General features: G+C 30.7%; 1 protein-coding gene across 5 annotated transcripts in view; it reads right to left on the bottom strand.

The window, feature by feature from the left end:
• Positions 1 to 18,107, bottom strand: part of LOC106680705 (very long chain fatty acid elongase AAEL008004) — a 313,611-nt gene that overhangs the window by 47,281 nt on the left and 248,223 nt on the right. For all 5 annotated transcript variants that reach the window (XM_067046771.1, XM_067046769.1, XM_067046773.1 and 2 more), the window contains one exon: positions 13,831 to 13,921. In XM_067046771.1, coding sequence (XP_066902872.1) covers positions 13,831 to 13,888 — 58 coding nt within the window. In that variant the 5' untranslated portion in view covers positions 13,889 to 13,921. The remainder of the gene's footprint in view (positions 1 to 13,830; positions 13,922 to 18,107) is intronic.

The following is an 18,107-nucleotide window of genomic DNA, read 5'->3' as shown; positions in this document are numbered from 1 at the left end:
AACGACAGGACTTTTTGAATGACCTGGTATATAAATTAAACTTGAAATATGATATAAATCATGATATCAGAATATCTAACAAGTAGATATATTTAAATAAAAGTTTATTTATAATCGTCAAAGGTTTATGTGGTTAGTAGTTTCATTGATTTATTATCAAACATTTCAATGCCGGCAGGGAGCCAGAAGTAGCCCATGTGACCTCTGCAGATGGAAAGCTTGAAGATGCAAATGAATTCTCATAGCTGGGAACTCTGATTTGCGGAAAGGTGAAACTGGTACAAGAAATTTCCCACAGAGTAGGAAATGCGAATAATGTCTACTTCATGTTCAACACAATTGCTAGAAGAAAAAAAAGTAAGGGAAGAACCCTCATATTTTCAAGGAATAGAAAAAGGAAAATTGAATATCCCAGAAAAGGAAAAGACAATTGTAAAGGTGTAGTCCCTAAGATGGTATTACAATAAACCCAGATCGAGATCCATGGGAATTTATGGGGAGTTCATCATTGGCCTAGAAGATCTAGAGGTTGGCCTGGGTTGTATTAGAAAAGATATGCGATACATGTCAATAAAACTAACTCCAAATCTACTTCCAAGAATTTCGAGAGGAGCACCTATTTGCCACAAGTTGGGAGTGGTGGTGCGAAATACCAATAACTATAAAAAACCTGATATAACATCATTTAAAGTAGAGTAAATTGCCTACAATATGAGCCTTAGTAAAGCTGTCTATGCTCAGTAGTTACCGAAATATAGTTTTTTAAAAAGCTACATTTCATGAAATATATCTGAAAAATCAGTAGTTAGTGAATTTATTGTGGGAAATCTTTATCTCAGGGCCCATCAGACGTTTATTTAATAAATGTCTATTATCATTCAAATTAAAGTTAATTTAATGTGATAAAAATTTATTTTCGTAGCAGTAGTAGTAATTTTCATGATATTTCAAAAAATTATTTTATTTAATAATTTATTTATTGTTATTTACAACTTTATACAAATATATACAACAAGTAAATTTGATGTAGGTGAGATAGTGACATGATACAAACATGTGGAGAATGTACCCACTGATAGAACTCCAATAACATTTCTAGAGGAGAAGGTCTCGAGGCCATCCTCTTTTCAGACGCCTAGGAGGATTATTAGGTAATAAAGGAGAAGCCAGGTTAGAAACAAGTGGATTTGGGTGGTTGAGAAATTTATCATGGAAGGAACTGTATCTGGTTCTGGCCAAATCGGCAACATATGGAACATTGTGGTCCTGATGGATGACTTGATTTGTGACAAAGTAAGGAGCATTCCAAAAATAAATAGATTTCTAATTATGAGAGATAGTTGACCGTGGATGACTTATACAAGGAGAAGATGGGGTGTGGTCAAAATAAAACAAAAATAAGTTGATGTAACTTATTTAATGAAATAATGTTAATAATGAAATATAAGTTGATGTAACTTATTTAAATAGATTTCTCGTTGTTTGGACTGAAATGTTTTAATTTATGGAAAACTATATTTCAGAAACTATTGGATGTACAGATGTCTGCCAGTAATAAAACAAAAGCTAATAGCCAGTTTATGACGTTTATCTTCGCAAGGGTAGTAGTTTTTATGTTATTTGTATATGAATATGAATTTTGCATAGAAATTTTGTACGAATCACTAGAAATAAATTTATTTAGCTAATACTATGTAAACTACTACTCCTACGAAGATAAACGTCATAAATTACTACGTAGCACATTAAAATTTCTTAATTTGAGTCTGTATCTGTATCAAATATCTGTACGTCGAATATCTGGTATTCGCTAAATGATTCACAGATTTTTCACGAAATGTTGCTTTTGAAACGTAAATACCAAACCGTATTTCCGGAAATATTGTACGTTTACAGCTCTGTTAGCCAATGTTTTAGTAAATTTGCTCTTATTTAAATAATTTTCTATCAGGTTTTCTAGAGTTATATCTTTGATGCGCGGTCATAAGGGCTTAAGTCACTTTTTGAGCATTTAAAGATTATGTCGTATTATAGCACCAAATCACAGCTACCGGTTGGTATTATGGTATTTATGCTACAGATACTTACAGATTTACTACTATATTGTTTTATAAAAATTAAAATTACAAAAATATCAATAATTAGATTTTACATAATATTTTGAACTTTGTTGTTGCTCTCCTGAAAAATTAATATTTTCGAAATTTCATTTTTTTATTCCCTGTAACTATACTCGGTAGACTTATCAATTTTGACTAGTAATTATATATAGTTTCCATTAAAGTAATCAAAAATTGGGGTGAACGATGGAAATATCCGAAGGTTGAAGTAGCAGAGCCTGTAAGTAAGATGACTAATAAGATGCTTTGCTAGGACTGACAGGAGTGACGAATACAAACAGGAGCCCCAGCACATCACGTAGCAGCCCGCTGGGAGGCCGAGCATCAGCAACCGTCCCACGTAGCCGGAGGATTTTCCACGGCCTCTGCTAATCGGGGATTTGCTCTTGTAGAATTAGTATTCATACGTCGGTGAGGATACCGTCTTGTGGAGGATATTTAGCCTATTACCTTTGTAATGACCTAATCTTTGGATCAACTTAACGAATCCTGAATTATAAGTATCTCTACATCTACAATCCTGAAAAATAATAATTCAATCAGTCATGTACAATGAAGGAACAGATCAAAGCATAAGTCAATGTTACGGTTACCATAGTGAAATAAAAACTCTGGCGATATCTGTGTAGACAAGAGGTGAAATGGTTGTCATGGTAAAAAAAAAACAAAAAACACTAGCGATATGTTCCGACTGTTCAATGTGAAGTGGTGATAGTTTATCAGGCCCTGTGTCTTTACTGTTTGAATCGAGATATCACCATATGAGAAATGTTAATGTTTTGTTTTTCAAAATTATGGTATTCTACTTCAATGGACGGTCATTAACACTAGAAGTGGGGATATAGTGGAGTGCGTAGCAACGTTTCTTCAGCACGTTCCGGATAGGAGAATTGTGGCAGGCGTCATCTTTATACTTCTGTGGAAGGTGAGACGGTGACCGAAAAGAAAATATCGGACAACCTTGTGTTCTGCCAGGAGTACACCCAAACACTAAATGGGGTTTGAACTAAATTTTATTTAGTTTTATATTCGCTTTTATACTCTTTTGTATAATAATGTAAATTTAGTTAATAAGGTTAAGCCAACCTATAAGTTTTCATTGTTTTATTAATTGATAAGAATTCTTTTTTTTTTTTCCTTTTTCATACTGAGTACATATAAAAAAAAAAAATTGTACATATAGTTCTGCTGTTCTTTCTTATGCATATGCACTGCTTTCAACTTGTTAATTTACCTAGTTTTTTTTTTTTTTTTTTGTCATGTTCACTTAATATTACAATAATTCAACAGGTGGGAGGTAACACTCCTAGGTTTTCTGTTATCTACATGTAAAGGTATTCGCCAGTGGTTATAATTCGATAATTGATTATGTAGGGGTATATTTTAATTATATTGTGGGCATATTGTTTCGGGGTTTTCGTTATTTCCAAGGGAAAAAATAACGTGCCGCCTAAGGAGCAATATATTCTTTATTGTTTTGTTTTTTCCTTTTATCGTTATCATTATTTTTTTTTTCGCTTTTACTCACCCCCTTCCCCGCTGTGCATGGGCAACAATAAAGAATAAATATATATATAACTAAAGATAAGTCAAAATTTGCAGTTATATCAACCAAATTTTTTTTTTTAATAATTGATTATGGGGCAGGAGTATAATCTCATACAAAAGACACCGGTAACTATATACAACGTTATAATAAAAAAAAATTAAGATATTTCATATAATTCATCCTTTTTCGGTCCAAATATTTTGCGTAATACTTTATTTTCTAAAACCTTAAGATGCTGTTCTCTCCTTAGAGTAAGAGGCCAAGTTTTTGGACAGAGTGTTCGAACTAAAAAATTTCAAATTTGAAAAATAACGAGCATTACTCGCCTTTAACGTTGTTGTTGTTGTCTGGAGCTTTAGAGCGTAAAACCCTGTGGTCATCAACGCCCATGTTTCGCGCTTTATAATTCTATTTAATTTATATTTATAATTCTATTTCACTTTATTTTTCTCTTTAAATAATTATGAAAAAAAAAATTTAAATAATTACTTCTTTTGGTATTTTTTATTACGTATAACAGATTTTCTGGTTTAAATCTTATTCAAAAGGCCATTCCTTTTTAAGAAAACCAAAACCATTTCCACGTTCTTCAGGTCATCATTCAGAGCATCCGATACACTAGGTCCTACTCCCAATCTACTCAAGTGCGCGGAATAGAAATAACATTCCTTAAATATGTGACTGATCGTAATTACACTGTTGCAGTATTGACATTTTGGTGGTGGCTGCTTACTGATCAGATATGTATGATATTTTTATTTCCTCATAAAAACATTTCCTTTGCTTGTTTTAATTTCCTCATGAATTTAGTTTTTTCTAGTTACTCCAGAACTTAAATAATTAAACCATCTACTTCTTCAAATGTGTTTCCTTATATATCTATATCACGAAGATCGCTCCTGTTTCTACTTCTAACCATATATTTTGTTTTCTTCGTATTTATTTAGAGACCTACTTCGTTACTAGAGTTTATCAACGTTGTTTTATAGTTTCCTTGTCCTCACTTAACAATATCAGCACCACTAATACGAACAAATAATTTATATATTTCAGGCGTACATTTTGTATGTGGGAAAGAGAGAGAAAAAAAGAACTCAAATGAAGCCTACATGTTGTAAGGCGTATTAATGGGCACTTCCTTGGTCTCGGTGTGGTCCGTTTCATTGTATGCAAATAGTTGAGGCCACCTTACATTGTTTATTTTATGTCTTTATTCATTATATAGTTATTTGTTTACATTAATATTTAATTTTATGGGTGGAAATTTAATTTAAAACTTTTAAAATAATTTTGACTGTTAATATATCTATTGACACCAACAAATAAGACAATATGGTGAATAAATTAGCGTCATGTGATATATCTTCAGGACCAACCCATCACGATAATTGAAGAATATTGTAAATGATAAAACAAAATAAATATTTTTGCTCTGATATCTGTTTTTTTTTTAAATTATATCAGATTGATAGAACAGATATGCAACATGAGATGATATAAAAGATTGAAATGGTATTTTTATGAAAACATTGTGTAATATTACATTCTATCTTAAATTTATAGAAAAAAGTAATAGAGACGATAGAGCTCATTCATACCATATTTAAAAATATATAAATTACATGTTAGCAAAATAAGAAATAGAAAAAAAAGAAAAGGAACATAATAAAAAAATTAATAAATAATAGACTAGTCTGATTTGGTCTAAACCTTTCATTTTGTCTACGCGTGAGCAAATATTTTTTTCTTGACTTATTAATATTTCGAAAACGGCTTTTCCGATTCGGTACAAGTTGGAGGAAACCTGGGTATCAGTGTGAAAACGGTCTTTTGTTAATTTTAGCTAAGTCCATCTTTGCTTATGGAAGCACAACAGTATTTTCCTAGAATCTTCTATAATAACCCCATATATTTTATTCTCAAACGAAGGATCATTAGTCTTGAAATATTTTTTTATTTATTTTTTTATTTTTTAAATTTTTTATTTATTGGTAGATATTACAATTTGCCACACAGTTGTGGGCAATAGTTAATAGTGATAAATGATCTCATATATACTAAAATAAAAAAAAATAAATAAAATAAAAAAAAAAGCCTTGAAATATAGATAAATTGGGTAGAAATGGTGAAGAAGCTACTCCTTTATTATTACAGAATAAAAAACAATTTTTTTCATTTACTTTATTTATAACAAATTACTTAATGAATATGAAAAATGGCGTAGATTGAATTTTTTCTTTATCAATAAATTAGATATGTATTTTAAATTCAGTTTATGCATATATAAATTACAATGGATATATAACACCACAAACACTTTAGAAAATTAATGAGAGGAAGGCTTATTTTCTTTTTCAGTTGAACATTTTCGGTATAAAATTATGAAAAAAGATAAACTAGATTTTATGGAATATACTTAATTGATGACTCCATCAAATTTTAATACTTGACACGCCTGTAAATGGTGGTGTAAGCTCAAATAGACTTAATAAATTATTGAGTTGAATTAAAATTTAAATAAATACATTATAATTAATAGGTATTTAATTATTGGGTATTCTTGATGTTTAGTTTAACATGTTTAAGAGTGTTAAATGGAGAAATGGTATAACGATAAGTCTGTTAATAGGTTTGCTGAATGGAGAATGACGTCACCCAATAGACCAGCTTCACACCACTTAGTCTCTTGCCATTTTAATAGGACAGATTTACTGTCCTATTAATATGTCCTATTACTGGATACAAATAATAATAAAGCAATGGATAAAAAACTAGGAAAGGAAACAAGGAGCAAGTAAGGTGAAGGAAAGATGGTGTGAAGAAGTTGTTGGAGATTTTAATATCTCGTAAGAATTACAAGGATATAAAACAAGTTGCCAAGAAAATCCGCTAGGAGCTCTTCTCAATTTAAAATATAACATAGAATTAAATTTTTTTAGATCTAAAATTATAGCACATTAAACTAGCTTTAATTTGAGTGCTGAATGACATCTGTACGTCTCATGGTTTCTCAGATATAGATTTTCCACCATAAATTCACTTGATACTGATTTTTCGGTAAATTTTTTATGAAATGTTGCTTGTAAAAAAAACTAAGTCTCGGGAACTATCGAACGTCAATAGTTCTGTGAGGGCTCATATTTTAGTAAATTAACTCTACTTTAAATGAGTGTTGCAGGTAGTTTAAAAGATATGAAGCTCCGAAATTAATTGTTTTTAACGTTTTGAAACAATCGCCATGTTGTATTCTCCCTAATCATCAATTTTAACTAGTAATTATGCATAGTTTTCATTAAAGAAATAAAAAAATAGCTGACATTTTTCTCCTCTTGTACTATAATGAAAACCGCGGACATTTGTGTCCACCGACGTGTTCCTGGAGTAAACAGATTTATCAAAAATATTTCAGAAGTAATTCCGGCATGTAACATGTACTTCTCTTAAAGGAAATTGTGGGACGCATGAATGCGGATGGTAAATAAGACCTTGATATTTCGTAGGACATAACCGATGTACAGGCATTTGTGTTCCCCAGCCGCATTAAGTGTGTTCAATAAATATTGAGCTTATTGCTGTGACATTCCGTGTTTACAAGACATATATAACATTCATTTCAAGGAAGTTACATTTTTTATACTAACAATTATTTATATGGAATAAATGTTCAAATATAAAAATAAAATAGACGCCAAGAGTTATTTATGAGCATAGCCAACATGGAGGAGAATTCATAACTCATTGCATTCCAAACAGCTGGTTGTAATTTTCAAGCAATACCAATTAAGTAAGAAATTTTCATTTAAAATTATATACGTTTTTTTTTAATAATTAATTTTAAATAGATATTTAACTACTTACAAACATGTTATCCGCAATTTTGTGTAGCGATCTTCTTTAAATTAATATTAACAGGTCATCAATTCTTATTTTATTTTGTGTGTTAATATTTTAACAATTTAATCCGATTCGACACTTCCAATGATAACTTAAATTTTTATTTGTAATTTATAAAGTTTGCTTTTGTAGAATCTGATAAGATATTTTTGATTTAGAGCAAAATTAGCATCCTTTTTCCAATTGCTGCTAAATAACTCCATAACTAACACAATAATTAATTGTTTATTTTTTAGAGAAGACAAAATTTGCTACAATTTAAAAAGCAAAATGCGGTTTATATGATCATTGTTTTCCAAAATACAGCTCTCCGTACATTGACAATTTTATATAGAAATCGATTAATATCTCTTATTTCGTGAAATATCGTAAAAAATATTCGTTCAATAAGAATAATACAATAAAACCAATTTGAAGAGCATTTATTAACCTTTAATTTCAACCCATAATATACTCAATGGTTTCTTAAAAAAACGTCAGTCAAAAAATTGATAGATGGAATTTGAAAGAAAATAAAAAAAAGTTTAAGATGTAGTTATAGGGGCTATGGACTTACGGAATTAAGCTTTGGGGCTGCACTAAATCTTCGAATTCCTCTTGTATCCAATCCTTAGTAAAATCCTCAATACTCCATTCTTTGTCACAAATAAAATCCTCCATACATACCTTAACGTTCCCTCTGTAACCGTTCTAGCCCGAACCAGATCCTTCCATTATAAACTCCCTTACCACCCAAACTCACTAGTTTCTAACCTTGCTTACTCTTCTATACCGAACAATCCTTCGAGGCGCCTGGAAATAAGGTGGTTTCGAGACCTTCTAATGCAAAAATATTATTAGAGTACTACCAATGTAGTTTCTATACATGCTTTTATCATATCATTGGGATCTTACGTCAAATTTACTAATGTAAATACAGTTTTATCATTAAAGATATAAAAAAAAAGTAATAATAACTATACCTTTTTTTAATCACATTGTAATAACTATAATAAACAATGCAAACCGAGTTTATGGAACGTACTTTTGTTAAGCTAATTAAGGGATGCTTATCCTGATACCAATTTAGATCTTTCGAAACATTCGAGGCTTGCCTCTACTTATAGCCTAAATGATTTGAACCAGGGTATTAGTGTCGTATATTTGGAAGGCTCAAGAATGCGATCAAAATTGATTGTTGTCAGTATTGTAGGAAGTTTATAATACTGCAGTTGATAAGAAGCACGCACACTGTTCCACACACAGGCATGCATTGGTGTGGACGAGTCCCGTAGAGTAAGGAGGTAATAGTGACCGACTTACAAAGGAGTACATTGACCTTTCCCTTGAATGGCGTTCAAGATCGCGTGAACTTTCGTTATCTAACATCTGATCCCAAAGCTCTGTCGTCACATGCTACTCGTGGGGATTGTGTTGAGTTGATTCCAGTAGTGACACTTGACACAAGATTTACGTTGACAAAACAACCCCTCAAGTCAAACAAATATCAAGATCAATAGTATGCAACGATATGAATGCTGATTATTTGGCAAGTAAGATAACTATCGTGTTCCGAGTAATGTGAGTCGTGATCGGTATAGTATAATTAAACATGATACAAACTTTGTGTATGTGGGTGCAGATCGCTGTGTATCCTAAGTATTACCTTACGCTGTGTATTATAAGTATTACCTGCATCAAACTGTAATATACAGATAAGTTATACATGCCCATATGATAATAATGAAGGCTTAGCGAACCCGAAGGTTCGATGCCAATACCATCAATCGTTCTCTAAACACATCTTTCTAGTGACGCATCTCGAAACCCAAATCTAGTAAATCAGCCTTAACGCAATCTTCCCATCTACGTTTCGGTCTACTCCTCGGACTGCTCGTTACTAAGTTCCTCAACCTTACACGTCCATCTTATTCGCCACAATGTTACCATATGAATTATATTTACCAGGTACAGCTCTCAGATTTCAGTGTCGTCCGTAGCTCAGGTGATTGAGGTGCTGATCTTTGCAACCTGAGAACTAGGGCGGTGGCGGCTCGAATCCGGCCTGGTGGGTCGACTTTTTTTATTATTTCTGTGGCGGTATCGCGAAATGAAAACTGGACCCTCACCATAGTTAAAATATGTTGGTTACCTCTAGATGACCCCCACTTTCCCCTCATATAACAGATATGACCAAAGTTCCCTCATTTCAGCGTTTGTTAGCCTTCTAAATTCCCCGTTAGTTCACTCTTTTGCATTTATCATATAAATAATAAAGACAACTGAAGGTTTTCCTATTTAAATATTTTTTCTTGCATTTACTTTTAAATCCAGTCCTTACTTAAAAATTATGTCAAATCAAATCAAATTGTATTTATTCATAAGTATTACAATCTTCCACAACCTTTGAAAATAAGTAATGAAGATAAATGATCACTTTCATACCAAAATAAAAATAATTAAATTAAAAAAAACATTATATATAAATAAATACAAATAATGAAATCTCAGTACGTGTATTCAGTAATATAAATAAAATTAACGTAATCAAACTATAGGTATAAAAAATAGGTTCATTTTGTAACTAATATAATGATAAAATAAAAAAACTAATTACATTTATATTAGTACTATGTAGAATATTTATACTCTGGACCTGAATATCCCCAACCCCGTTCTATCCCCCCGCATGACGGGGTTCGTCTATGGTACAAGCATCTATTAAATGATTTATGATACAAGATCAGTTATTTCTATCTCAGGTTATATTGTTAGTTTGGCCAAACTTGGTTTGGGATGATAATGGATATAATCTGCGGGAAAGGGACACAAGCCGGGATCCAATTAAAATTAAGTTTTTAAGCTTAAATCATATATATTTAAAAAGAAGGAAATTAATGCATTCTTAGAATTCTAAGCTGAGCTATTTCATATTTCATTGAAAATACTGAAATTCAGAAAATAAAATTTAAGTTTGAACATTTTATTACAGGTAGTGAATTATTTGAATAAGAATGGAATGAAATATCCAATAAGAACATTATTATTTATACTAATAAACATTTTCGGAATTTGGAAGAGTTAAGAGTTTAATTCTAAAAATAATATTTTAAATGTTCCTTTATTACATTATAGACCTTGGTTAATTTTCCTAAATCATAAAGTTGTAGTTTTCCAAGTTTCAAATTGTGATATCCAGTCTTTATAATAGGAATAAAAAAATCATTAAATAAACTTAGCTTCCAGGTAGCTATTCAATTACGCGAAAAGTTTTAGGTTTCAATCAAAATAGTTTATTGTTTTTTTTTGTATGCTTGTACAAATGAGATTAAAACAAGATTTCCATCTTCATATTAATTTTATAATTTACACATAAAATAGCGGTTCTGCCCCCCTAAAATTAACCAAACAACTTCTGACCAACTCGTCCCATCCATAACCAACTTTAATCCCCCTTACTCTCTAATTATATTTAGTAATAAAAATATATAATTTAGGGAATACAGCAGTCATATCCTCCCTACCGCCTGACTTCGTACAGTGCGTGCGTATACATTAAATAATAAAATCATAATTAATTGAAGCAACTTTCCCATTCGACTTCGTTATATAACCTTGATTTGCTTCTCAATTTATTAATTTTGTGATATGTTTATGCTTATTTCCGATGTTCTTTTCATTAGCAGAATTCTTGTTATTGAATTTTCCATAGATCCTAAAATGTGTTAGTAAACTTCTTCCAACAAGGTTAATTTATTTGAATAAGTTAAGTTATATCTTTCGACCAAAGAGGTTCATATATGTATATATGTGTCCAACGAAGTTTTTTTTTATTTCAATACTATATATTATAGTTACATTAATCAATGCGTTAACCTATGATAACTTAATTAATTTCTATACAAATATAGATTAACCTGTTTAAACAACACTGGTATGAACCTGCATGATACGTGCATTGCTGAGGGAATGGTATTTTATATCAAACTATGTATACATTCCATGACAGTTATTTTATAATTTATTTTCTACAATTTGGGTATTTTATACAAAATTTTACACATTATGGGTTTTAAGGCCCGATTTTGCAAATTTTGGGTTTTTTAAACCACGCATTTCGGTTTTTTTTTTTTTTTTTTACAGCGAAATTCTGTCTCTGGTTAAACCAAAGTAATGACACTTCTTATAGATACTACACATTTCGCAGTAAACAGATTTTTAATTGAAAAATAATCTAAAATCGACCTTCAAAATAATTTTCTAAAAAAAGTATTCGCACCAAAGACGAATGACATTGAAGCCTAGAGACCACGATGCAGATAAAAAAACCTTCTCTAAATATTCCTATCCAACGGTGTCATTGACACACAATATTTGTGCCATGGTCGGTTACCAAACACAGTCCCACAGAGATCGTAAAATCGGTAATGTCTATAATATTGTCAGTGGGATAACTATTATTCTCTAAGCGTAGAATCATGTGATCACTTTGCAATTAGGAAAGATCCGAAAACAAGAACTAATTGTGTATACAAAAGGGGTTGATAAAATTTTAATAAAGAAGTCTGCTAACTTCTTTTCCTCTCTAATAAAGTTGCACTATTTCCTATTTAAATACCTTAAAACTATATTTATATTTAAATAATGACAATAATGAAGGTCTAACCAACCCGAAGGTTCGATACCTATTCCACCAATCGTTCTCTACATACATCCTTCCAGAGACACCTCTTAATAATATTGTCAGTGGGATAACTATTATTCTCTAATCGTAGAATCATGTGATCAATTTGCAATTAGGAAAGATCCGAAAAGAAGGAATACTGGAGATTGTGAACTGCTCAATACTAATTGTGGATATAAAAGGGGTTGATAAAATTTTAATAAAGAAGTCTGCCAACTTCTTTTCCTCTTGAATAAAGTTGCACTATTTCCTATTTAAATTCCTTAAAACTATATTTATATTTAAATAATGACAATAATAAAGGTCTAACCAACCCGAAGGTTCGATACCGATTCCACCTATCGTTCTCTACATACATCTTCCAGAGACACCTCTTTAAACCCAATTCTACTAAATAAGTTTTAACGCAATCCTCCTATCTACGTTTCGGTCTATCCCTCGGATGTTTATCCATCAGTTCAGTCTTTATTAATCTTTTATGGATCCACTCGTCACTAAGTCCCACAACCCTACACGCTGCAATGCTATAACCTGTATTATATTTACCGGGTACAGTCTCCTTAATTCAGCGTTTTTTAGCGTTCTAAATTCTCCCATTAATTCATTATTTTTCGGTCAGAATATTTCACGTAATACTTTATTTTCGAAAACCTTAAGGCGCTGTTCATCAATAAGTGTAAGAGGCCACGTCTCAGAACTGTCTGTTTCATAAAGAACAGTGGGAAGAATAATAGTAAAGTAAATTCTTATGTAACTTTTTAGTTTTTGGATGAAGGGGCGAGCTAAGCAGTTTCGAAAATAAAATATAACAAGCATTTCCCGCCTTCAAACTCGCTTTTTCTATTTCTATACTTAAATTGCTCGCGTTTCTACTGCTAACCATATATTTTGTTTAATCCGTATTTATTTCAAGACCTTATTCGAGGTTGTTTAATCCTTATTAGAGTTTATTAACGCGATTGTATTTAGTTCTGTAGTTTCCTTGTCATCACCTATCATTTGTACCAAATCATCAGAATACCCATTTATATTTAGATAATGTTATAAATTTATTTCAGCTAAAAGAAGTCATAATAAATACAAACTATTATTTAGAATCAGATGTATTAAATCAAAGAAACGTCAATCGAAAAGTAAAGTGGAGAGTAAAGAACCTAGACATCGGCCTGAAAATGGGGCTGGTAAAGAAGTGAGTGCACTGGAGTGAAAGTGGTCCATTGAGAGAGGAACCAGTTAGGATATCCGGTTCTGTCTGGAGGAAGGCGATTACTGGAGTATTGGTCGCGGCAGGGGATTCAGGGATTGATAGCGTACTTTACAAAAATTCCTGAGCTAATGTGAGGGATACTTATCATAAAAACCTTCGTCATTTAAGGCAAAAGAGTATAAATCCAAATTTAAAAATTTTATAAGAAACTGGAATAAATGCATAATTCCGGCCATTGGTTTTATTGGAATAGTGTTTTTTAAACTTGTTATATCAGAAATGGATTTTTGATCTTGACTCCTGTTTTACAAATCTATTTCTAACATGCCAAGTTTAAAAACTTTAAAAACCACTAATCCAATAATGTGACAACTAAATACATTTAAACAGTACTCACCTCCATTTTTGTCAAATATTTCTTGTATGCCGTCTATATATTTTAAAAGTAACGCCATAACAATGATGGTATGAGTTCACGATGCTGCAAACTGGAACAAAGAAACAAAGCATCGTAAGTTATTTTATACACAAAGATACAGCTTAATCAATGGATTAATTAGACTTATATAATTATATTAATATTTAAATTAATTATAAAAGCATATTTCCAATTATTTCATGATCTTATTTTAATCGAGCGTTATTTAAATAACATAATATAATAATATTACTTAAAAATGACAGTAGATTATTTAAACTATTTAATATAAAGTAATTAAAAATAAGTCTTTCGCAATTTATTAAAAAAATAATAGATATTATAATTACAGACATCAATGGATGACTTTTTTGAAAAAAATGTTTTTACTTACTAAGAATATTTTATAAAATCTTTTATACAAAAAACCTTGCTTAATTTTTCTAAACTTTAAATTGTGGTAGTTTTCACAAGTTGCGTGATTGAGTCTTGCAGTCTAAGATAGGATAATAAATAATCATTAAATTCCATTTTTCTCAAATTAATTTTTTTTTCTCATAATTTTTCTCAAATAACGTTTGTAATATAAGACCTCTCGATCACTGGAAAGTAGCGACTAATATTTAATGCTACATCGAGCGAAATCTAGCGACATTGTGCTGCAAGGCTTTAACGGGTGATCGCTCATAATAAATCAATTTTTAGCTTTCAACGGCATAACACATTCATGTCAATTATGAGAGTTGTTATTTTTCTATATTTGGTACTACAATAATTTTATAATTAATTTTTATAAATTGAAATAAAAAATTAAAGAGAAAACAATAGTCATTATAAACACGATGAGAAGCATTTGTAAATATATATTCTTAATTAATTATAATATTATATATATGGAATCATCTACTGTTTATGGAAACAGATAAGGCATAGGGATCATCCTGAGGAGGAAAGCATCTAAATATTGCATATTTTATTTATTTATTTTTTTGCATATGCTTATAATTTTTCCTGTTTTATTGAAATTACACCTTTTTTATTCTCCTAATTGATCTCAAAAATACAAGACAAATTCCCATAAAATAAATTAACTTTTGTGATGATTTTAATTGATCAAAAAATTAATTTTTAGTTACCTATTTCTGAAGTATGAAAGTATCATACATGACACTAATTTTTACAAATGAAACAACAAACAGTTCTTGAAAATACACTTCACCCTCAAAACACTTAGTTTAGTTGAAACTAAGAAAGTAAATCCTTTTTTTTTTTTTATTAATCTAAAGTAATTCACGGCGAAGGTGAAGTTTGCCTAGTTATTTGAGGTGACCAACCTATTCCAACCATGGTCAAGGGGGGTCAAGTTTTCATTTTGTGGGACCACCAGTTAATGAAAAAATTCAAAGCCCCAGGCCGGATTCGAATCGGCTCCGTCTGCAGATCTGACTGATAGACCTGAACAAATTTCCAAGCAGACCGAGAAAATCTCTTTTAAATTATTTCTATTTCCAAAATGAAGATAATTTAATTAAAAACATTATTATTAAATTTATTATTTATTTAGCAGTGCGGCATATGTTATATTAATATTTCTTTATAATACGTGTATGTGGTATGCGACCACCTTATTTTAATAGTTACATATATTTCTCTTTGATAAAAATATTTTTATATTTATTCTAAACCCATGAAGCTTTAGAAATGGAAAGTTTAACCAAATAACAACAGTAAAATTTAGAATACTTTAAAATATGCAACTGTTTAGGTATGTAATAATTACCATTTTATTACGCAACTAAACAGTTGCATATTTTAATGAATTTGAAATTTTACAGTTGTAAATTATTATTGTTAATTATAAGTTCGAGGTGAAGACCTTATGTACAAACAACGTAAGGAAGGCCCACCTTATAGGAACTGAACTTTACTATCTTTTCGTAGGGATATTAGATGGATCATACTTTTACATTTTACACGCAAAACTATTTCTTATAGTTACTTTTAATTTTTATTGTAGTTCATGTTATACATCTATCAGAATCCTAAGGAAAAAATTTCTATTACTGAAAATAGTTTTAATTACTTTCCTACTTCACGACTGGTTTTTTTATACACTTGTTACGGACAGCTCACTAAGCATATATAATACATTTAACTATAAAAATTATTTGAGCAATAATAAATAAAGATAAAGCTCCCTGAAATTGGTGTTTAGTACATGTCTGACGATACTTACTTAGCAACTTTGTGGAATGCTATCGAATTTGATGTCGTTTCAGGTTTAGCCTTTGTATTCCAAAAGAATTCAGACAGAGAGTGTGTATTAATAAACATTTACAAAAATATCCAAAATAATAAAGGGCGATGGACATTATTATTACCTTAATTAATTGATTGATTTTTAAAATTTTTTATTGCTCTTTGTGGTTTTCTTCTAAGTATATTCTTCTTTTTAATATAGACTAAATATATTTCGCTCATCATCTATGGCTATATCTGTTCTTATAAGTTTACTAAACCGTGACTACAGCAGTTTAACAATAACCAACGAATGGCAATAAATATTCTGAGAGTTAAATTCAATAGAGACCGGAATGTTGAGCGCCGCTGGTTTAACCGAGAAGAAATTACTGCATTATCGACCTGTAAGATTGCGTGCCTCAGTTGGAGATTTAATGCAGATTGAACAATGACATTAGACCCGAGTCGATTTCCATATCGTCGGCTTCCAGCACACACGGTCTTTTCCAGAACATTCCATGGAGTCATCACTCAACATCAGATCTTGATTAGTTGACCCAGAGGTCATCAATCCTCGTATGGAGCAATAGTAAACAGTGTGATGGAATAATTTCGTCATCCAAGATGTGGTTGCACATAAATCCGTCTTCAATGTCACCGCCCCACATTCGTAATTTAACGCAGAATTGGTAATATGTTGTAAATGTGGATCTATAAAGTGGAGGCCTGATCCTTCAGTAGGTGACCCCAAACGCTGTTATAAAGTATTTCAAAAATAATTTTAAAATGTATAATTATTGTACTATAATTACTATTTCCTTTTAATAGAAAAAACAGAGAACCCTGATACCTTATAACGCTAGTTTTTTTTTTTTTAGTTTGCCACAAGAAAGAAAAGAACAAAAATCTTCTACTTAAAATAGTTAAAGTTACAGGTGTAGAGACACAGAGACTTCAAAAAATAATTACGTAATTTTATTTCAACACCGTTGCCATTATCCACTACTACTGATTGAAACATAAAATCATTTTGGAAAAACAGACAATCTTGATTCACCATTTTAAATAACATGAAGGATATCCCAGCGGCACAGAATCTATCTTTTCAGAGTATGTTTTCTTTTCCAATCTCCTTCAATTCTTCTCCAGCGCAATTAGCTCGGGAATTTCCAAATAAATGAGGTTCTTTTTTAAAATAATTTCTGATAGTAATTTAGAACTCAGGACGATAGCCTTTCTAGCACTTTTTTGATAAGGCGCGTCCTGAAGAAGTAAATCCCCAAAATTCAAAAAATATCACGGTTTTTTTGCGATCTCCGCCTTAAAATTAAATCAAATTAAAAATTTGATTTTATGTATGTTATATCTACATGAATTTAATAAGGCCTATCTGGATATACGGAGTTGAGCTTCTGGGCTCCACTAAACCTTCGAATTCCCCTCGTATACAATCCTTCGTAAAATCCTCAATGCTTCTTACTTTGTCACAAATAAAATCATCCATAAAGACCAAAATGTTCCATAAGTAACCGATCTAGCCCGAACTGTATATTAATCCTTCCATTATAAACTCTCTAACTATGCAAACCTACTAGTTTCTAACTTTACTTCCTATTCCACTCCTGATAATCCTTTGTGGCGTCTGAAAAGAAGAGACCGTGAGACCTTCTAATATAGAATAATTATTAGTAGTGCTACCAATGGGTAGTTTCTCTATACGCTCGTCATCTTACTGATGACATCAAATTTACTCGATGTATTGGTATGTAAATACAGTTATAAATATCATTTAATAAATAAAAACAAAAAATTCGTATTAAAAAAAAATCTGAACAATGATGAATTATTGTAAAAATTAATGATAATAATGACAATGATTAATTATTGTAAATTTGATGACATCAAATTTACTCGATGTATTGTTATGTAAATACAGTATATCATTTAATAAATAAAAACAAAAAATACGTATTAAAAAGAATTCTGAACAATGATTAATTATTGTAAAAATATTT

This window comes from Halyomorpha halys, unplaced genomic scaffold, assembly GCF_000696795.3.
Source record: "Halyomorpha halys isolate HHAL.00 unplaced genomic scaffold, Hhal_1.1 Scaffold281.1, whole genome shotgun sequence".
Lineage (NCBI taxonomy): Eukaryota > Metazoa > Arthropoda > Insecta > Hemiptera > Pentatomidae > Halyomorpha > Halyomorpha halys.
This window is presented reverse-complemented; position numbering and strand designations above follow the sequence as displayed.